At 42.8% G+C, this 23,433-nt stretch overlaps 1 protein-coding gene across 8 annotated transcripts in view; it reads left to right on the top strand.

Annotated features, from left to right (window-relative positions):
- Positions 1 to 23,433, top strand: part of FHOD3 (formin homology 2 domain containing 3) — a 434,907-nt gene that overhangs the window by 253,224 nt on the left and 158,250 nt on the right. For all 8 annotated transcript variants that reach the window (XM_090285641.1, XM_090285640.1, XM_090285639.1 and 5 more), the window contains exons 6-7: positions 2,214 to 2,308; positions 18,926 to 19,037. In XM_090285641.1, coding sequence (XP_090141767.1) covers positions 2,214 to 2,308; positions 18,926 to 19,037 — 207 coding nt within the window. The remainder of the gene's footprint in view (positions 1 to 2,213; positions 2,309 to 18,925; positions 19,038 to 23,433) is intronic.

Raw genomic sequence — 23,433 nt, 5'->3', positions numbered from 1 at the left:
AAGCCCCCTTCCCTGGACATTTGCCAGCATGTTCTGGAAGACAGAGGAGGAAAGAAAGGGGAGAAGGGGGTAACGGGGCAGAATGTGCTGAATTCTCAGAGCTCCTCCCTGAAGAGGAGGTGGGAGGGGTGCATTGCTAGTAAAAAATTCTAAAAACCCAAAAAGCACCTAGCCCTGACCCATGTGGCTCAGTTGATGGGCTTTGTCCCACAAAGTGAAGGGTTGCCTGTTCCCTTCCCAGCCAGGGCACATGCCTGGGTTGCATGCCAGGTCCCCAGTTGGAGGAGTGCGAGAGGTAACCAATAGATGTTTCCTTCTCACATCGACGTTTCTCTCCCTTCCCTCTCTTTCTCCCTGCTTTTCCTGTCTCTAAAAATAAGTAAATAAAATATTTTTTAAAAGCACCTAATATTTTATGTTATACAGTCTTATTTTGTCTTCTTGTCTATAGTGGTTTATTTTTCTATTACAGAACTAATAAATGCTCATAATGGAAAATAGGAAAAAATACATCTGAAGAATATATACATAATTATAATGCTTAAAATAGTATGAGTTTTCCTTTTTTCTGTGCATGAAGACTTTAGTGTTTAATTGAGTTATGTGATGTGTATTTATAATTCTCTACATGTTAATTTTTTCATTATAGACATTTTATAGATTAGGAATAGTTTTGGTGAATTACTATGTATACTGAGTTCTGGAATTTAAGTTTTCTCATTCAGATGAGAAAGTGGTTGTATTCATGACCTCTTCATTATAAATTTGGTAGATGAATATTTTTTGAGTATGATATTTCTTGCAAAAATGACAGTATTATATATTCATTTCTAACCATCCAACCTCTTGTTATTTTTCATGTCATTAAATTTGCCTGAAACTCTGGAGCAGTGTTAAATAATCATGGCATTAGTGGGCATAATTTTTAAATGATTCCTGGTTTTAATAGGAATAGCTCCAGTGACTCACTATTAAATAGAATATGAACCTGTTATTTCCAAAAGTATGCTGTTTATTGTGTCAAGGATACATTTAATTTTTTTTTTTTAATTTTGAGCTTTTACATTTTAGGAGAATAATTTTTTCAGAATGATTATGTGGTTGTGTTATTTGATCTTTTGTTGGGTAGGATAAGAATAGTTTTCTAATAACACTGTTTTGTGTTTTACATTTTTCAGCTAACACCATTTTATCAGCCTGTTTCCAACAACCTACATATAAACTTGTGTATAGTGAATAAGAAAAAAATATGAGAAAAATACATTACTATATTAAGAATGATTAACTTCAATTATGGGATTATGAATTATTTTCACTTCACTCTGTGTTTTCTAGTTTTCTAAAATGTGACATTCTACTGCTACCCAAAAAGGTCAATGCCATACCAATTACTTAGGGGTGAAATGAGATTAAGGAGGTCAGACATAATTTTTAGGGAGCCTGCTTATTTAGAGAATATAACTTCTGTTCATTATCTAGAGTCAAAATTATTTTGATATTGGGGAGCTGAAAAAATAGAGTTGAGATATATTTTAAGAAGATAATAACATGGCTTGGATTTTCTTTTTGAATAACAGCAATAGGTAGTGACAGTATTTTCCTTAACTGAGAATTTAGAACTTTGTGTCTGAAAAATGATGTTTCATGATTTCTGACATTTTAAAATCTGAAAATCTTTAAAAGGATCCACAAATAATATTTAAATACATATGTATGCCTTATCGAAAGAATTCACGTGGTATTAGCTTGGGGTGATTCCACAGCCTCTGGAACCTGCCTGATGATAAGCGGGGTAACTAGACAGGTTGCTTTTGGAAACTTCATCTGTCCTCTTGGCCCCAGCAGGAGGCCACAGCCTAGACACCATCCTGTGGTTACCTTTGCCTGTCTAGGATGGCACACAGATATAGAAACGTAAAAACATGCATTTATACATCAAGACACAGAGAAACAGCAATCACTGGATTTGGTATCTTAATTGCATCTTCCAGACACCAGGAATAGCCTTTGTTTCTTCTGCTGTGGTCAACACTTTTCTCTCTGAAATGAGATTTTGCTAATTTCAGAGTCCAGGCATTCTCTTCAAATTTGGTTCTTAGCATAGTATGTACTTAAAGTATGAAAATTCTCAACTGACATTATGATCGTTGAAAATTATGTTTACATGTAAAACCATAATGTCTCCTTGCTTCTTTTTCTCTTCTTTTCTGTAGCTTTGGGCCAGATTATGTTGTATGTGGATGGGATGAATGGAGTAATAAACCACAATGAAACCATTCAGTGGCTATACACTCTCATTGGGTCAAAGGTAAGTGAAGGTTCTGGTTGAACATCTTATTCAGTTTCAGTATCATATACCTTACTTCTGTTACTCAGTCTGAAATGGTTTTGCAGAAAGAAATCATTTTTAGCTTGGTTCCAGCCCTGTCACAATACAAATGAAGACTCCTATTTTATAGACTTAAAAATACACTCAAATTGCAGAGATCTATGACAGTTTAATGCATTTTATGTTTCCTTCTTTTAAATGCTTTTGACACCTCTAATTTTAATGTTTAATTAAAAAATTATACCATAGATATAGTATCAATCTTACATGCTGTATTTTATATTCATATATGTTCAATTATATACATATTCACATGTTACACAGAGATGTATGCATGTTCCTATATATAGATGAAAGACTTTGAGACTGACTTTCAACTCTACCATTTATTGTGAAAATAATCAACATTTATTAAAGATTTACCAGGCAATAAGCACCGTAGTAGGTTGCTTTACAAGCATTATTTCCTTTAGTCCACTTGAGACCACTATAAGGTACACAGTCTGTTCAGAAAATGTCCAACCATTGCTAATATAACGAGAATGGTTTTTGTGACATCAATGCAACCTGGCAGCCAAGGAGAATGGACTGGAGTGTGCATGCATGAACAATGATGACTTCACTGTACTAGTGAGTGTGGGCAGAAGATGCTGTTGAGTGAACATGTATACTCTGTAGCTATTGCATTCAAAATGACTAAGCAAATAGAGCAATGTATCTGCATTAAATTTTGTATTAAGCTTGAACATTCCTCCACAAAACTATTCAGATGATTCAGAAGGCTGCAGCTATGGGCAACTGGTGATTGGCAGTTTCATCATGACAACATGCCTGCTCATGCATCATGTCTTGTGCAGAGTTTTTTGTGAAACATCAAATCACCCAGGTGACTCAGCCGCCTTACAGACCAGATTTGGCGCCGTGTGACTTCTGGCTTTTCCCAAAACTCAAGTCACTTTTGAAAGGGAGGAGATTTAGGAAAATATGGTGGGGTAGCTCATGGAGATTGGGAGAACTGTGTGAGGTCCCAAGGTGCCTACTTTTAAGGGGATTGAGGCATCATTGTCCTATGTACAATGTTTCTTGTATCTTGTATCTTCTTCAATAAATGTCTCTATTTTTCATATTCCATGACTGGATACCTTCTAGACAGACCTCGTATGGTGTTAGTTTACCATTTTGTAGTTGAGGAAATAATGCTTAGTTATAAGAACCTATTCAGTTTCCTCCATGGATATTGGCATGTGTCTGCCCAGCCATACCTTGGCTGTGAAGCCCTTATGCTGTGGAGACACTATGCCAAGGAGGCAGATTCAGCCTGTAACTTGAGGTGTCCTAGAAGCTGGGGTTTTTTCTCTGGGTTCTCATCCTCTCTGGGCCCTCAGTTGGGGCCATGAGGGATCTAGTTGGAGGAGGGATTTGGAAGAAGAAGGAAGAAGGGATTCTGTCCTGAGAAAATGAAAATTAACCAAGGCTGGAGTGGGGTGAGTGTGGGCTGGGGCATCATGGAGGAGATCAAAGTGACTGTAGTGGGCAACAGGGTCAGGCAGAGGAGGGCCTGGATGGGGGATTTGAACCTGACTTAAGCAGGTCACAGAATCAACTAAGCTTCCTGAGGTCCCTGTGGAGCATGTGGTCAGCCCTGACTGTTCCCCATCCCTGTATTCATTGTCACCCTACTTTGGCAAGCCTGTTACATGCATCAGCATCAGCTGTCTGTGGCAAGTCATGTCTTTTGGCCTTGCCTCTCATATTTTCTGCTTCCCAGGAACTCTGCTGGACTTGAGGAGTGCTTGACCCTGATTTGACTTCATGTTGAGAACAGATCTAATTTGAGGTGATACCTTCCTTTCAGACTTTTATAGCCCTGGTGACTGTGCCCTCTGTATGGGGGAATGCCTTCCCTTCATGAATGGTACTGGTATTGATACTCATTGGGTCCCAGGTTGACCTGTACATCTTCCTCTCTGTGTTCTTTTTCCTAGTATTACTGATGATCGATTTTTTTCCCTATTTCATAACAGAAACAGCCATGGTTTTTCTCAGGAGACTGAAAACTGTTTCCCCTTCCTTTTTATTTGGCTTTGTTTTCTGTGGAAAATGGGAATTACTCCATTTACAAATTGCTGTAGGTGACCTTAGAAGCTGAGTGGAACGCTGGGCCACTACTTAGATTCGGCCAGGCCGAGGGCAGATTTATATCTCACATCCTGTTTCAGTGTTTTATGTCTGTTCCTTCCTTCTGCTGGGAGCCCTCCCTAACCTCCATGTTCCTTTGGAGCTGCTCCCTCCCCAGGGCTTTCTGGATGGTCTTGGGACCCCCAAAGCTAGGGAAATAGAGGAGATTTTACAATAAAAATGGACTTTTGGTACATGTCATGGCCGCATTAAGAAATCTTTATGGGCTTATTATTGGTCATGATAAAACACCAACATCCAGCCCTATTTTTAATAGGAAATAAAACCTAGCGTGTTTACAGTAGAAAAGTGACCGTCTTTTAGCTCATCAGCTGTGATGAGAGGGGGAGGAGAAGAGATTGAGAGGAAGGACACAAAGGAGGGAAGTGGGGAAGATGGGAAAAGAGGCGAGGAGAGACACAGGGGAGAAACAGAAAGAGAGGAGATGAGCAAAAGGAAGGAGCCCTCACAGGAATGCACAGGTCTGCTCAGCAGGAGGAGGAAGACTCCAAGCCATTGGCTCTGCAGTGGTGTCCTATTGTTTTTTTCTTTGGAGTCATTCTGTAAGAAAAACAAAAAGAACCAAAAACGAACACACAGGAACGTCTTTACTGCATTTCTAAATATCATGGAAAAATCATCAAATTAAAAGCCCTCAAGAATGAGCATGTAGGGATTCTGCTTCCCAGCCTTTGGGACCCTGGGCATCTGTTCCCTGGGCCTCTGTCTGAGCTGGGGTGTTTGCTTCCTCACTTGGGGTGTCAGTGCTGGATCAGTGCTGAGTTTCTTCCTCATCTTTCATTTTCCCAAAGAAAGGTCCATAAGGGTCTCCAGCTGCTGTGCTTAACACTGGGCGGGTCACGATGAGGCCAAGAAAATAGAGCCAAGGGTCAGCCTAAGCCTTGTAGCTTATGGTGTTAGACAGGGGACCATGGGTGATGCCCCGTGGCCCACATTTCACTCATTGTGGTGTCAGGCGACCCTGCAGGGTGTGCTCAGTTTCAGGCTAGTGGCCAAAGTCAACAATGGCAGCAGCCACCGAGTTTGTTTTCCGTGAAATTCTAATGGGATCACCTCTTATTTACAAAAACAGCACGGTGTCCCCTGACATTCCCCCTCACCCCACATCTGGATAGTGAGGAATCTGTAAGCAGAAAGAATGCATCACCCCAAAACTCTTAGGTTTTGAGAAGAAAGCCTTAGCTCCTTCCTTAACCCTATACGTTGGGCGGTAAGTCCACAAGAAGTTTTCCCAGTTCAAATAAAATTAAGGAGTCAGAAGGACCCTAAGGGCTTTCTTTTGACTAAGAGATTTCTCAGAACCTAAAAGGTTTACCTGGAGAGTCTGTGGTTTTTACCTTAAGCAGGCAGAGTTGATGATGAAATTCTGGGTTAGAGAAACCTTGTCATTCCATCTTCATAATTCTTCATTTTTTCCTTCCATGAAAGGCAATAAGATGTTATTTTGCAGCCTGCCAGAGGTCATTATGCAATGCATATTTGCAGATATTTGAGACTCATAGTCAGCCAAATAATTACTTCTTAAAAGAAAGCAAAGGTATTTTCAATAAAGTGTTTTATTCTATTTACCGAAGTCCATCTTTAAACTCCACAGTCAGAGGCAAGAAGCAGATGCTCACCCCGTGACTTCTCACATGGTAGGCATTGTTTTTTCTTCATACATCTGGAAGTCTAATTAATTGGGGTAAGATGATTCAGCTCATGTAGCCTAGCCTTTGTCACTCCAACAGTGCATCTATCTTTGTATCTGTATGGATCCCCTCTGGCCCATGGGGGAGGCCCAGGGACCCTCAACTTCTTGAGGGTTCCCCAGGGATGCCTCCTGAGATAGTCATGGAATCTGCCCCATCTGTGGTGCTGCCCACCTCGGCTCACTCTGTCCTCTCTAGTTTTCTCTCAGCCCCATTGAATCTAATTCTTCCAGCTGTGCCCTAGGGTGCTGATTGCAGAGCTCCAGATATCCTTTGTATTTGTGTGAGGTTGGTCATGCTTCCATACCGCCCCCCCCCCCCCCAGTGTAGCTGCTAAGCCTGAGCTGAGGGGAGCCCTGGCCACAGCCCCCTTCCACACACATACAGTCTTTTGAACACATGAGAGAACTGTATTCTCTCCCTCCCCTTCTCTCTCCCTTTCTTGCACACACACATACTGAGGACATTGCTAAAGTTTCTTGTTAGGACAGTAAGGTGGTGATGATAAGTAATATGAGGTGTATAGAATGGTCTGGGAGATGGGGGAGAAATTGACAGGAATGGGAAGCTAAGGGGCTAGTGCAGTACCAGACCTGTGAGGTAGTGAAGTCTGGTCAAGGGTTGCAGTGGAAACAGAATACATAATGGAAACGTGGAGACATTTTAAGGAACAGCTTCCTAGGAGTGGGTTTCTGGATATGGAAAAATAAAAGCAGGGATCAAAGGTGGGGGTCACAGGTTTGAATCTGGGCAACTAGGAATACAGCATTGCTTTTGGTAAGAGAAGTTGGAAATTGGGGTTCCTTGGCAGGAAAGCTTTGACATGCAGGTCCCCAAGGAGACTGAGGCATATGCCGTCAATGTGCCAGGTGCTCCAGTAAGTGCTGGCTGGTGAGCCGCTTGGTCTGAGTCACTGCATGTCACTGCTGTGGAAGGTACTCAGATGACCCACGTGTAGATGACACCTGAAGTGCTTTTTGAGTTACACAATACAAAATTACAAAATCCTGTCTTGAAGAGGTGGCCAAGTCTTGTTAAAGATGCTCCCGACATGCACCAGCCACATTCCTGATACTTTCAACAGCCATTGCTGGACACTGGAGTCAGTGAAAGCCTTCCTTATGGTGACCTGCATCTCCCTCTCTGTCGTTAACCAAATGCTGTGCACTGCTTTTTGAAGCAACGCACACTCACTTCTCCATGGAACCGGAGTGTTTAAAGGCAGTTGTGTTATTCCTGTCCAACCTCTATGCAATGATTTCCACAGGTAGTCCTTGGGGACATAATTTGTAATTCCTCATCATACAAGTTACTAACTTCTCTGCCCATCCTGTAGAAAGACTAGTAATATGGCAGCCTCTGGGATAGAGTGTCTTTTCTCCCACAAATCCCACCTCTGATTCACTAGGCTTTTCAGCAGCTTCTCTGGGTGCTGGCTCAAATCAAGCTGGTAATCCACTAAACCCCCCAGTTTTTTTTCATACATCCGTGTCTGCATTGCTCTGATTGTTTGACACCTAAAGGCAGGGCTTTGCATTTCCCCCCACTGATTTCAGGCTAGAGTTCCAACTTCAAGATAATTATGAATTTTACTTTGGCCATTCATCATATTAACCTGTCAGTCTTGGTTTGATTTAATATTAATTTAATAAGTATAGCATCTGTGTCATTGATCCAAATGTCAACAGAGGCAAGGGCTGCATAAGCCTGTGCAGCATGCAGGGTGACACAGATCAGTCTGGCCATGTAAGGATCATTTTGGTGCAGTGAGTGAGAAGACATCTAACTCTACCACCATCCAGCCTTATTTCTTCATTGAGTCGACAAGGTCTCCTTCAGGTCAAGTTTTGCTGCCCTTGGTGGTAAATGTGGAGCTTTAGGTTCACACACACTTGTGTGGTCCTTTGGGTGGATTACTTTGTCATCTTTAAAATGGTGATAATAGTCTATAAAATGGAATAATGATAGCGAAGGATATGTAAAGCACTGAGCATTGTACTTGCACATAAGTGCCCAGTATTTTGAGCTGACAACTTTTTCCACAAGTCTCCCAATGCTTTACTGTTAAAAAAGGAGATGCGCCCAGTTTGCCAGCACCTGCTCACCTGCAGACTGATTGTCCCAATGTTTTCCTCTGTTCTCTAAGCGCTCATGAGACATTCGACCCCAAATCCTCAAGAGCATATTGCCAGGGATTGATAGTGGATTTAATAAAGTGGAGGATATGCTTTTTGGACTTTGTCTTTAATGCTTTTCTGAAAATTGGGGTAGTTAACTGTTTAAAGACTCTTGGCAACTCTTCTGTTTTCTCTCTATTGTCTTAATAGTGTTATGAAGGATTCTTTTAATTGATGTGTTTAAATGTAAAAAATGAAATGCAGCTTCTGTCTTGATAAGCATGATGTTCTGAACTCCTGTTCTCAATGTCATGGACCAACAGCTCTCATTTAAGTTACATTATTTCCCAAGGCTTTTACTCTCTGGATCTTTGGGTCTTCACACTGGGAAAGAAAGATTGTGTGTCTTCATTAGAATCATTGCACCTTCAGTAGAATGCTTGTTAAGATTTTTCATCTGGCTTCTGTCCAGGAAAGAGACTTTTAGGCTTTAAAATGTTTCCAGTGACTGACATAGTAAATATGTTTTGCGTGGGTAAAACTTTTATTTACTCTTTTTTTCTCATTGTGTTTTTTATATTGGGGAGGGATGCAATTTATGTTGACATCGTTAAGTTTACTGATTCTTTTCTCAGCTGCGTGGTCTTTCTGATGAACTTACGAAATACATTCTTCATCGCTTTTATCATGCTTTTTATTTCTAGTATCCCGTTGACTCTTTCTTATAGTTTCCCTCTGCTGAAATTTCCCATCTGTTCATGCATGCTATCCACCTTTCCAGTAGAGCCTTTAACATACTAATTACTGAATTATATAGTTCCAACATTGAGTCAAATCTGAGTCAGGTGCTATTGACAGCTTTGCTTCTAGACAGGAGGGTGAGAATTTGGAGCTTTCTTGCTTTTTTGAATATCTTGTAGATTTTGGCTGAAAGCTCTGTGCCTGGTTGCCCCCCTTTCCAGGTGGCCTGGTGGCTGCTCCCTTCCTCCGGTGAGGCTGTTGTTGCTGTGCTGGTTGTTTGACTGTGCACACACAAGTCCGCACTATGGGGAGATGTTCTTAGGTCTCCAGCTCACCCCTCAATCTTCTTCGTGAGTGGCACCGAGGTCATCGGAGAGCGCCAGTGAGGAGATGGCAAATTCCTTTGCGTCTGTAACTCCCAGGAGTTCCATACCCTTATAGTACTCCATGCTTGGTCTTTAGCAATTTGCTAAAATTATTATCTGGGTTTTTCTTACTGCTTGGCATGGAGCCTCCGTCTTCCTTCCCTACTCGGCCTCAGAAGGGCTATTGCTGTTGTCTTATCTTTACCTGGTGGGAGGAAAGCTGTACCTCCTTGGAGTTCAGGCTGCTTGGTTGCCCTGAAACCCCGGCTCTCTAACGGACACAAGAAAAGTTATGATTTCAATGATTATTTGGCTTTTCTTGTTAGGTTTGGAGTGACACTCCTTGTGGCTTTCTAAGTAGAAGCCAGAGGTCTAATTTTATAGATTTAAGCACATGTTAAGTGTATTTACTACCGTGAGAGCTACTCAACTAATAAATGCTATTGCATTTTTGAGTTTTATCTTTCTAAATTGCTTGAATTATGTATATTCAAAGAAATTTAGATTAAAAGTGATTTTTATGATATAGTCATTGATAACAGATTGAGGAGAAGAGCAGCTAAAGTATTGGTTTAATATGAAATCTGTTATTAAAAATAATCTTTTAAAGCTTTTACTGATTTTTTTATGATTAAAGAGTAATGTACTCTCTTGTACAAAACTTTAGAATTATAAAAAAATGTAAAAATCACCTGAAGTGTTATATAAGTATAAAGATTTTTAACTTAGTACTGTTCCTTCTGATTTTTCTATAAATTTTCTTACATAGTTAACTAAAAATATATTTAAAGCATTTTTATGTTTTGTTATAATATTTTTAAAACAATATTTAATGCCTACATAATATTTAGTTGTACGATGTACTATAATTCATTTGACTTGTCTCATATTCTTAAGTAATCAAATTGTTTCTGGTTCTGTGTGATATTTAAAGTACTTCATTGTTTCCAATTTTATGAAAACATATCAAGTGAATGAGATTGTGTTTGATTTTTTTCCATGTTTATCAGTGTTTTATTAGGTAAATATTTTAAAATTCCACAAGTGTTAATGGCATATTCATGTAATTTTTGTGTTAGGGACATTGTGGTTACAAAGAGCCAGCTTCCCCTTTAGGACTATTGATGGCTATTCTGCTGGCTATTTGGCTATTACACCCAGAAAACTAATTCTTATTTGATTTCTTGGATGTCCCCCATGCAAGGATAATCTCAGTAGAAGAAGAAAGAAGGGAAGCGGTTTACTAGTTATTGTTTCAGGAAGGTGTCAGAGAAAGAGACCAGAGGTTTGGGCTAGCTTTTTAGGGACTAGCATGTTGAGGGGACCCCATGGTCCAGGATGGGTCTCTAGCCACAGGGCTGAAACAGCAGTTTCTCCAATCCACTCAGGGAGCTGATTGTGCTTCCTGAACTCTCAAGAGGCTCCTTGATAAATGAATGGCAGTTCCACGTTCCATAGACCTATAATGTAAGAAACAGGAGCAGGGAGTGAAGCTTTGACCCTCCTGTGCTTTTAGGAGAGACGGCCAAGGACTAGCAGCTGGAGAAGGAATAGGGGTGGTGATTCTAATAAAGGAGAGTGTTTGAGGTGATGCAAAAACCCTAGAGTAGCTCTTGGGCTGTTCCTTGCAAAGAGAGTTCTAGGAGAAGTGAATGGACAGTAGGACCAGAAGAAGCAGAGGCTTCTGGGAGTCAGCCCAGAAGTGGCTGTGCAGGCTCAGGCTTGCCTTTGCCAGGCTGCTGACTGCCACCCCTATGCACATCTCTACCTGTCAGCACTCACCTGTCTGCCCTCCTCCATCCACTCTGAGGAGATGTGAGCTGGCTGTCAGACTATCGCTAACAGTATATTCACCAAACTGGAGGCTCAGTTATTGTCCACTACCATGTTTCCAGGGCCAGTATTTAGTTAAGAAACTTCTTTAACCTTGATTATTGCTTGAAAAGGAATATTGTCAATTTCCCCAAGGCTAAAGTTTTTGCACAAGAGGGAAAGATGGGGTTCTCCATAGTAGAGTAGAAAGAATCATATTGGCCAATTTTTTTTTTTTTTACTTCCTCCAGAAATTAGCTGTGTGACAATTTACATAGCATCCTAGAACATGAGATTTTGCATCTGAAAATAAGGATGTCACTTCCTGGAAAAGTACCCAACTTTGTTGGTTTTCTTTTCTTCATGGTGTTCCTTAAGGCAGCATATCAGTGCAGAGTTTCTGATATTCCTTAGTCAACAATAACAGAATAAATTTATGTACCTTTGGTACCTGTGTTCCTTAACTCTTCATAATTACAATGAATATCCTAAGGTAAAGTTAACAAAGTGGAGGTTTTCTGATCTTGTCTACTTTTAGTCATTATTCTTTTTAAAGAAAGCTCCCGCTAAGTCCCAGAATTTTATCTCAATAGAAAAAAAAGTTCATTTATAGCACTATTTATTATTTTGATATTTGTCTTGATTATTTTTGAACAGTCTGCTGTACTTAACATTTTGTAAGATTTCCTATCCACTATCTAGTATAATCTTAAGGGGTCCCCAGCCTTGCAGTTGGCCTACTACATTCATCACAAAGCTGATTCATAAGCAAATCTGACATCAGGCCCTGAGGCCATAGCATGTGGGTTTGGTGCAGGTGACTTTCTGTCCTGGCAGATGTGCCAGCCCTGGTGTCTACATTGCTCCTTCAGGTACCCCTGAAAGCCAAGGCTCAGAGTTCTGTGCTCAGGTGACATATTTGGGCAAATATTTTGCCTCATTTTGCTGACATTGTCTTCAAAGGGGACACCTGTTGGACTGTTAGATTACCAGTTACAAAGACTTTAGGGCCTAATCTGAGATTTTTGCACAGGAGTTCTGAGCTTAAGTGTATGCCATTGGAATAAAGTGTTTAATTGAGAAGTTCTTAAGTATCTTGAGTCACTTGGATTTTTCTGTCATTAAAATACTCAGATATTCTTAGTTCTTTCTGGTAAGCTTGTAAAGAGTGGCAAACCTTTGTAGATCAAGTTATCTCACCAATTTTGAGTTCAGTTTTAATAACCAGCATCCACTTCTATAACATGTATTTATGCTTTTGTAGTGGAAATGAAACAAATAGAATGAACATGTTTTTTGAACTCCCTTTGTAATTTAAATCCTGAGGCTTGGAAATTGTTCTCTTTTTATGGTTGTTGAATTTTTAGAAGAGGAGTAGGAATTTGGAGATTTTTTGGAATACTTTTATTTCTACTTAATAAGCAGCATATTTGACCTGCTAAGTATATATAGTTCTTGGGTTTCTCTAAGTACAATAAAACATGCAGGGAGTTTCAGTTAGCTTTCAAGTGCAAAATTATTGAGGAAAATGGCCTTTTATTCCTTTTCCATACATCTGGTGGTTACATTTTATCTAAAACCTGGACACCGGGGTTCTGTACAGGCTGACTCCACACCTTCCCTGTGGGTTGACACAGAAAGTGGGAAGAAAATAAAACCCGAAACAGCAAAGCACCATGTTGACATCATCCTGCTCCCCGCCATCCCAGCCTCCCTGGCAGGCAGGCATCACTGGAGCCTCGAGTTGTTTATGCAATCTGGAGACTCAGTCCTCTGGCTGAGGCCTGACAAATGGCACATCCCTGGTTACAGGCATTTCTGCTCCTCTGAGAACTGATACCCTCTGTTTCATACTGAGTGGGAACAGAGAGTGCAAATTGAGAGCTGCAGCAGAAAGGAAAGCTCAGCCCAGTCACCCCCAAATGTGCTAAAAACACATAAGAAGCACAGCAGTTCACAGTTGGCTGTGTTTTCCTGTCCCCATACCCCCTGTACAAAGGGGCTCATCTCTGATTCCTGTTGTATACTGTCACTTAGCTGTGTGTTTTAAAGCAATATAAAGCTTAATTTATTAGAATGGACAGTGTTAAACTAGAACACTAGCATTGCCTAGAAGGCAGTTACATGAAAAGTAGGTGATATATGGCCCAAAGGTGGAATCTAGATCCTCAGTGTTCCCTCCAGCCCTGAGGAGGTGGAATAGTTTTTGTGAGCAGGAACCCAAAGGCCATTACATAGCTTTTCTGCTCCACAGAAACCCAGCAAGGTGGCCGGATCAGCTCTGAGTCCCTCTGTAAGAGCTGTTTCCTGGGCCGGGCTTTTTGTCCTCAGAGACCTGGTTCCGGGGGCCTCTGGAATGGGTAACACTCTCCACTGTGTGTTGTGGAGGTGTTCTTGTTCCTCTCCCGGCAGTGGAGTGACCACCTCCTTGAAGGCAGGGCCATGGCTTCCTTACTCCCTTTTAGCACCTCCTTGGGTGCTGAGCATTTGGAAGGTGCCGAAGATGTTGAAAGAAGAAGCAGAGCATCTTGGGATTGGAAGGGATCTTAAATGGTGCAGGCAGTCTACTCCCATCCACGCTCTGAATTCCTTCAGCAATTACCTTAGCAAGGGGCCACTCAGAAACTCCAGATGTGGGAGTTTGCACTCTGCCTCAGCCCATTTGCCTTTGGACCACTGCTTCTGAGGCTGACTCTTTTGTGACTGGTTGCTTTATCTTTCTGAGTGATCGATCGTCCACAGGAATGAAAAGCAATTCTGATTGATTTTCCCTTGGTGCTAGACATATGAGCAAGTGTTTGAGCTTATAAGTCATTTCAATGAGAATCTTCATTAGAACATGAAGGAGCACAAGGCAGAGCTGAATGTGAGACGATTCAGGTTGAAGTGACACTGCCACATCCCACAGAGAAGCCTTCAGCATCTGAGCCGTGCTGTGGTGTGTGCGCTGGCAGCCGTGTGGCTTGTTTCCGCCCTCCTCATTCATGGTCCTTGCTCTTGGTGCCACAGTGGACCCGCCTTATCTGATGTCACTGGTCTCTGGTCTGCCCCTTTCAATGGTTGTGGGCTGAGAGTCTCAGTTGTTACTCTTACTAGAATGTCTGATATAAGCACAAGTGGCACCCAATGTGGATTTGTAAAAGCTTTGAGATGAGCAGTGTCTTTGGACCTGGAGGCATTGGTGTGTGGCCTCCATTGTGGCTATTTCAAGGTGTTGGAGGGTTTTGATTGCGTTACGCATACTTGAGGGTATCAGATTGAGTGCTTTCTGGGTAAATGAGGAATTAATTTAGAGATCTTTTGAAGTAATGTACTTTTATTACTCTTAAGTGCATACAGTAATGCTAATAAGGTATTTCTGAGGAGGAGCCCTGCTAGATGTATTTTGATCATTAGTTAGGACATACTCTCAGCTAGTACCATGCATTTCCATAAAGCTAATGTTCTAGTGCCCTCTCTGTTCTAAAGTAGTTTAACTACCTAGTATGTTTGTTATTAATTTTACATAGTAAGTCTTCCAAATACTTATAAACATAAACTTAGGCTCAACTGGAGCCAAATTCATAGAAATCTGAAATCATGGGGCTTCTCTCTCTCTTAAAAAATTACAGTGCCAAAAAAAGCTCCAAACAGATTCTTTACAAGCAAAGGAGAAGAAGACATAAGTAGGCATGTTGAGACCAATTGAAAAAGATTTGCTAGAAAACAGTGGTTTCTTAATTAGAGAGCCTAGTAATGGAGAGTGACTGAGAGACTCTGGGTCTTGGGACCATGTCAGCCAAGGTCCCATGACCACAAAACTACTCAAAAGAAACTTTGACGAGATGGGCATAAAGGGGTCCCTGCTGAGAGCAACTGACAGGGCAGTGGGGTTGGGCAGCAGCCAGGTTCTTTCCCAGAAAGGCAGTGAGAAGGCTTAAACCACGTAATGACAGTCCGCCCACTGAGGAAGTCACCAAGCCTGGACTTGCTGGGTGTTTTATTTACTTGAAGGAATTTCTTCAGCCCTAAACGTACAGAGAATGCAGTTCATTATGCCAAGCCTTCTCTTCTTACCCGCAACATTGTAGTTGGTGAGAGAAATACTCTGGAATTTAGTTTATTCCTTCTCAGGCAACAGAAGACCAAAAGCAAGACTCAAGTTATGAAGGTGAAGTCCCTAAAGAGCTGAAAGCCCTCCAAAGAACTTAATCCCCAGCATGGTAAGGATGTAACCATGAAAATGGAAGTTCATAGTGCTGCTTGCCCTCATTGTAATTGTGCAGGGGCCTTGGCTTTTCTGGGGACCACGATAGGGTGATGAAATGAGGGCTGGAGCCAAGGTGACTTGCTCCATACAGTAAAGGGAACAAACTTGAAGACCAGTCCTCTGTGAAAAGTGCATGCCCGCCTACCCTTCGTGTGCAGTACTGACTGAGCAGCTCCTTGGGGACAGATGCTGCTTCCAGTGCATCAAAATTAAACCTCTCTGCCACAGGGGCTTATGACCTAGACAGGGGCCACAAAGGAGTATCAGGTGAATATAAGTGTGCACAGCCACTTCAGGTCATAATAAAGGATGTTAGAGTGACCAAGGGGCTCCTTTAGATGAAGCAGTCAGGAAGACACCTCCCACGAGGGTAAATTTCTCAGGCCTGAAGGATATGACAAGGCCACTGCATGGTGACTCGTTAGGGTATAGCCAGTGAGAAGACTCTCAATCATAAACACACTTCAGTATGTTAAAAACCTATAGTCACAGGACTAAAGAAAGGTAGGAGCAAACTGGGCAAGAGGGAGCATGACAGGACCTAACATCTGCAGGAGTGGGTTGTCTCTTGAGTGTGATGCAGAGCCATTGGGGGGTTGAGAGTGTGGTGGTCATTCTGGCTGCTATTTGGTGACTGGATTACAGGGGGACAAAGCTGAATGTACTTAGGATGCTCTCCCATGGTCCAGGTTGGGCAGGGAGGTGGAGGGGTTGATGGAGTCAGGGCAGCTCTCGAAGGGAGCTCTGTCACCACTGGCAGATGGATTTATTGTGAGAATGGGGTGAGAGAAGTTCAGGGTGCCTCCTAATTGCCACTCAGGGGATGGCAGGTCCTTGAACCGAGATGCGGACTGTGCAAGGAACAGGCTGTGAGGGGTAGGTGGGATGGAGTGAGGATGAGTAAAAATCAAGAGTTCTCTTTAGGCCACATTGAATTTGAGGTGCCTGTTAGAATCTGAGTGGAGGTGTCAGGGGTCAGGTGAGTGTTCAGTCACCTGGACCAGGAGTTCGGCCAGGCCTGGGAAGCAACTGTTAGCACTGAGTCACAGTTGGGATTTAAAACCAAGAGACTGGATGAGCTCACCTAGAGAGAATGGGTGGAAAGAGAAGAAAAGGGCACAGGAGAGCACTCGGAGGCCTTGTTTCACCTAGAGGTTGACTGAGCACCATAGGAGGAGCCAGCAAAGGGATGGCCATTCAGGCAGGAGCCTGTGGTTAGCTATGAGAGGCGGCCATTGTTTCTGGAGAGGGCAATTAATTGAGCTAACATGAGCCCAGAGAAGTGACCATTGGATTTGACTGCATGGAGGCCATTGGCAACCTTAACAAGAGTAATTTAATTTGCTTGGTGGTGATAGAAGCCCTGTTGGATTGGGCCGAGGAGTCATTGGGACGTGAAGAAGTGGAGCCAGAAGTAGGACAACTCTTGAGGAGTTTCCCTCTACAGGGGAGCTGAAAACCACAGGACTGACTGGAGAGATGTGGATTCAAAGAAAAGACATGTTTACTAGGGAAGTATGACAGGGGAGAAAAGGGTAAGGGAGTGGAAGTATTTGCATGATTTTGGAGAAACGACTTAGGGTGGGTGGTGCTCATCTGCTGTTCCCTGTGGGGAGTGCATGGTGCTCCAAGTTCTCCATAAAGTCTCCCCATGTCCCTAATATTTTGATATGAGAAGCTGCCTGCAGGAGGCCCTGGGTCTTCCTTTGGTTGTAGGTGGAGAGCCTGGAGCTGATTCTCTATAACCACTGTGGTGGAGGTGAGGGTCATTCATTGACTCATTCATTCACTGAGGAAACATCACTGAGCCCACTGTGTGCCCAATGCCATTCCAGGCACTGCAGACACAGTGCAAATAAGCCCTCTCCCCTGTACCAAATTACTGCCTGTCGGGGGGGGTGGGGGGCACTGACAGACAAACTGCTGGCAGGTGGCAAGCAGGCCAGGTGGGCTTGCTGTTTCTTAGATGCACGATTTGAACCCATTTCCAGTAGAGAGTTAGTATGCGAGTGTCCTGAGACGGAGGTTCTTGGAAGGAAGTGGGTCCAGGAAAGGAGACTGGGGGTGAAGGTTGTGGCAGCACCTGGGGGGGTAGGGAGGGCACTGGCCTGTAATGCGCTGCTGCTGCCACAGCCCAGGGCTGGCCGCGAGGTTTGGGGATTTCTCTGGGTGAGTCACCTGAGACCTGTGTGAAGGGGGGACCCTGGGCTGCGTTTGGCTCCTCACAAATGCTGTGCCCTGGGCCCAGCAAGTGTGGGTTTTACGGCCCCAGTGGCCTTTGTTGCTCAGTTTTAAGAACAGGGCATGATTCAGATTCCTGCTCATGTGAGCTGGCGGCTGTTACGTTGGACAAGTCATTGAACCTGCTGGTCCCTGTGTCCTCACCAGAAAAATGAGACTTGTGATCATTCCTACTTTACAATATTCTAGAAAAAAGAAATGAAGTACAGTATGTCCCCCTTATCTGTGGTTTTGCTTTCTGTGGTTTTACTTACCCATGGTCAACTGCGTTCTGAAATTATTAAATGGAAAATTTCAGGAATAAACAATTCATGGCCTTTAAATAGCTTGCCAGTCTGAGTAGCATGATGAAATCTTGTGCTGTCCTGCTATATCTACCGAGGATATGACTAAGAACCATCCCTTTGTCCAGTGTATCCACACTATGTATGTGCTCCCCGCCCAGTAGTAACTTAATAGCCATCTTGGTTATCAAAAGGACAGTCACAGTATTGCAGTGCATGTGTTCAAGTCACCCTTATAGTGTCCTAACACTATGTCCTAATGTCTACATCATTCACCTCACTTCATCTCGTCACGTAGGACTTGTATCTTACATCATCACAAACAGACGCATGAGTATAGTACAATAGAAAGAGACCATATTCACATAACGTATTACAGTATGTTGTTATAATTGTCCTTTTTATTATAAATTATTGTTGTTAATCTCTTACTCTGCTTGATTTATAAATTAAACTGTCGCACATGTGTATATATAAGAAAAAAAATAGTTTAAAGGGTTTGGTACCATCTGTGGTTTCAGGCATTCCATTGGGACCTTGCAATGCATCCCCATGGAGAAGGGGAACTGCTGTAATTAATTCAGCAACCGCTACCTGGGATAGTGAGAGACCACTGGGTGTGATGAGCTCTGGGACCAAGACCCTGGGTTCAAATTCTGGTTCTACTTTAGGGGTGTGTTCTTGGGCAGGGTGCTCTGTGCCTCTGTTTCCTGATTTGTGCAATGGAGATCATGCTAATACCTGCCTCCCAAGGCACCAGTGAAGAATCATGGGTTAAGTGTTGAGAAGAGTACCTGGGCGGAAGCTAGCTCTGCGTGCCAGCTGCCGTTAGGAGCTGATGCTTTCGGGTGCACACAGCCGTGTCTGCCCCTATGTGATGGTTTCTTTTCTGCACAGTTCCGCCTGGTGGTGAAGACAGCCCTGAAGCTGCTGCTCGTCTTTGTGGAGTACTCGGAGTCAAATGCGCCCCTTCTGATCCAGGCTGTCTCTGCTGTCGACACAAAAAGAGGTGAGTCGTCCCGCCCCCTCATTTCATCAAGATAAAAATATCTGATGTAGGAAGACTTCCACTTTTTACATGTTCAAATAAACAGAATTCCAAAACTCCCACTGTAGGAAACATATTTTGGGGATAGTAAGTATACGAAGGTTAGAGACAGAACGAGGTTTGACAGCACTCATAGGAATACCTGGGACGGGCCTGACCCTGAGCTTGTCTTTACGCTCTGTCCCTGGCCCCTGCCTCTGAACACACACAGGACCAGCTTTCTCCTTTTCTCCCATCCTGCCCCAGTCATCCCGCCTCCTTCCTTTCCATGGTTTATCGGCTTTGACCCCTAGTTGTTCCCCTTCCTCCATCCCATGTCTCTTCCTTACTGGGGGCCCTTACCGTCTCTCACCTGGGGCCCCTTGTCTCCCCAAAGTGCTACCCTGGCCTCTGCAGTTGGAGGAGTCTTCTAAAACACAAATTCGGTCACATCATTTGCCACCTAATAGCTGCCAGTGGCTTCTAATGCCCACAGGATTAGGTCCAAATCCTTCACCTGACCCTGTACCATCCAGCCGCTGCCCACCTGCCACCCCGATCTCCCACCTGGCCTGCACCACACCCTCCCTACCCTGGTTCAGACAGCCACATGCTCTCAAAGTCCCCGTGTGCCCCTCTTCTCTGCTGTGTTTTCTCATTGCCCATCTCTCCTGAGTGTGTGCTCTGCTTGAGGACAGGGTGCCTGGCTCTCCCGTTGGTGTCCTAGCACCTAGCCGGCCTGCTTTACATACCTGATGAAGAATCAGCTTTGGATTTGGTTTAGTGGGTAATATGCTGTGTCCCCTATAATACTGTGAAGCCTGAAGCTGAGAGACTGGGCTTTTTTGTTTTGTTTTGTCTTTAAAAAAAAATTTTTTTTTTTTGTTTTCTTCCCCAGTAAGATACCATCATTATCATCATTATCCCAGAAAAAGTCAAATAAAGAACAAAAACTTGATCATTTATTTCCTTTTTATGATTATAACAGTAATACTCTATATAGAAAATGTGTAAAAAGAAAAAATATATAAAGAAGACAATAGCAAAATCACCTCTAATCTCACCAGACATAGTGTTAACATAGTGATGTGCTTCCTTATGGTTTTGTGTATGTATCTGTGCACATGCTTATGCACAGACCAGCTGAGATATAACTGTCAAAAGGAAACAAGGGGCCTACGTAGCCCTCTATATTTCAAGTCATTTGTGTCTATGACTCAATGCTACTCTGAGACCCGCCTTCCAGGGCTAAATTCAAAGGTGAAAGAAACTAGATCATGGGTTATTTCGAAAAATTGGAATATAAGTGAATGAAACCCATCCAGAACCAAGCACTGGGCTCCCATACATTTCCTCTGAATGTACAGGCAGATGCCAGCTCCCTGTGTGGAGGATTGCAGGCCAGGGTCCACTCCGGGCCTCTGTGTGGACATGTGTGACAGAGACAGACCCTATTGTAGAGTGGGGGTCTGTGAGTCTGGAAGATGAGCTGCAGAGCAGGGCAGGACTCTGTGTTTCTTTCCCCCATAGCATTTTGCCATCTGGTATTAGATTTGAAATTTCTTATGGCTGAAAGTAGATCATGGGGCCACCTGGGAATCCTTACTGAAGACTGCCAATGGCTCAGAAACCAGGGCTGGTGTTTCTGAGGCCAGTGAATGAGATTTGGGGCCAAAAATGGGTGTTTGGGAAGATAACAAGGCAGATCCTTTCTTTCATGCTTAGAGAAGTCATGCTCCATTCCCCACCTCTGGGGGTTACTGTAGGATGATGAATGGATCTTCATTTCACTGTCCTAAATTTCGGGTAACTCATGGGTCCTTGCCATGGGGGCCATGTTAGAGGGGCCAGTCTTCTCATGACCTTGGGTTTGTGCTTTGACTCTGTGGAGATGGGAGCTCAGTGTCCTTCCTTGGGCTTCACATTCTATAAAGGGGGTGTTGTGGGTTAGAGGAGGGATCCTGACATGAACCCAGGGCATGGCACCCTCATTCAAGACTCCATCTACTGTCCCAGCCAGAGGCTCTGTGTCATACTCAGTCTCTCCTCCAAGACAAGATGATGGCCATCTTTCCCCAATTTGTTAAAAAAAAAAAATTAAAGAAGCTAATAGATTATTTACTTTACTTCTTTTTGCTATAAAATTTCTTAAGTCTTGAGCAACTACTGTCATCTCTTTGCTACTAGCCCTAACAGCTGGGGGAAGAAAAGGGATATCACTAATGGAAAAAATTAAGACTTTGCTTATCACATGTGGTTCAACAGCATGTTTCTCTATGGACATGTGCGGTCTTGGCCATAATTTTATAATACATGCATATAACGTCATCCTATTTTACTGCTAGGAAAAGCATTCCTAAGTCCCACGATGGACTTAAACATATAAATATATCATGGTGTTTGCAGTGAGCAACATGCTTTCCAGGTGTGTTTCCACCATCAGGTTTAGAAGCAGCTGTCCATTTCCTTTTCAGTAAACAGAGGTGCCAGAGGTGACCGAGGGCCAACCAAGCATGTCCACTGTGCACAAGTATAAGCCATAAATTTTACTTCTCAAGTGGCTTTAGGTGCATTCCTCTGGGAAGATGGGGGGGGGGATATGCTAACATATAGACTAGTTTGTTTTAATAGAAACCCTTTTGGATGATGAAAACTATCAGATTCAAAGAATCAACAAAGAAAACCTACAACCTACAAATAAGCTACAGGTCCCCCAAAATTACTTCTGCCAGCAGCAAATGAAGTTGTCCCAGAGTAAATTCCCCTAGTTGCTTTATAAACATTATGTGTGGATTAACTAGAAAGGTTCATTGTGTGAGTGTGGACAGTTTGCCCTTTGGCCATGAGTGGTCCAGTTAGGGAGGTGACAAAAAAGCTGAGGGGTCTAAGTCCTACATAGGGACTAATAAACATGAATTAATGAAAATTAAAAAGGCCCAATTTGATCTAGACAATTGGCTCTTTTTCACAGAGGTTGTAATGAAAAGGTGGATTTGAGGTGGTCTCTGGGGCACAACACAGAGGCTCTGTGCTATACTCAGTCTCTCCCCCAAGACAAAGTGATGGTCATCTTTCCCTAATTTGTAAAAAAAGGAAAAAAAAATTAAAGCAGACACACATGTCTGCTCAGACTGTTGAGTCATCTTCTCTTTGGGTGTGATCTTCAAGTCACCTTCTCTTTCTGGTGGACAGGGTGTGGCAAAAACTAGAAAGGCAGTGAGCGCATGCACAAGCCTACTCTGGGCCTTGCTTTGTCATGCTGCCATCACAGAGTCCCTTGCCTTTCCAATTTCTTGTAGTGATCAACAGGAAACTGGTTGAGAGCCCCCTGCAGCCCCTGGGAAGGGTGCCCTTCCTTCTGAGTATCTGGGTTTGCTCCTCAGACAGAGAGTGGGTCAAGTGACCAGCCTGGGTGACCTGTTTCAAAATTTCAGCCATAAATTGTGAGTCAGCACTAATTTGGTTCAGTACTGCTTTTTTTTTTTTTTTTTTTTTTTTGGTACTGCTTTTGAAGAAGTTCCATTTTTCATTTGAATGTGCGGTGATGAGATATGACATAATTCTTAAACATTTGTTCTACACATGATTAACAGGGGGAAAATATCCAGCCTTCCTTTCAAGCTGCCCTGTCTCTGACTTCTGCTGGAGGATGTATTGATCTGTGAAGAATGCCCAAAGCATGGTGGAAGTTAGGGGTTGACAGAACTCAAGCTCTATTTCCATTAGTATTTATAGCTGAAGTATGTATGTTAAGTGTGCTCATCAATTGTGTTGAAAGACATGGAACATACAGTGAGAACCTTCTGTTTGATTATTAGACCAACTCTTGTATAAGGCATTGTGCTAAATGTATTTTTTGGGGGGGAGGTTTAATACAAAGATCTAGGATGAAAGTAAAAGGGGTTAAAGTACTGGGTAATTTATACTGTGCTTATTTATTTTGGGTTAAGAGAGAGGCACCGTGGTTTGGTGGGAAGAAAGGACTGGTCTGGGAGCCTGTCCTCTGGGGGTGTCGGCCCGAACCCCAACCACCATTACAATTACAGCTACTGATATTCTCATGCCTACCACATAACAGACATTATGCTAAGAATTTTCCATATAAGAATTTTTATATTTTGATAAATATTTAAATGCCAACTGTGTGCTTGAAACATCAGGGAATAAAATAGGCTCTTATGGAGCCTACACTCACTCCTGTGATTGGGGGTGGAGTCTGAGATGGACTGAGGATTAAGTAAAGTATTGTGTTCTAGTATACTTTGTCAGTGCTAAGGCAAAAAGGTGAAGTGCTTTATCTCAATGGTACCTCACAGCACTCCTATGAGGCTGATACCATCACTCCAATTTAGATGCATTTTCTGAGCCACAATTCATT

Source organism: Furipterus horrens, unplaced genomic scaffold, assembly GCF_987537825.1.
Source record: "Furipterus horrens unplaced genomic scaffold, mFurHor1.1.pri manual_scaffold_8, whole genome shotgun sequence".
In the NCBI taxonomy this organism is placed as follows: Eukaryota; Metazoa; Chordata; class Mammalia; order Chiroptera; family Furipteridae; genus Furipterus; species Furipterus horrens.
Note: the sequence above shows the minus strand (reverse complement) of the source record. Positions and strands in the feature narration are given on the sequence as shown.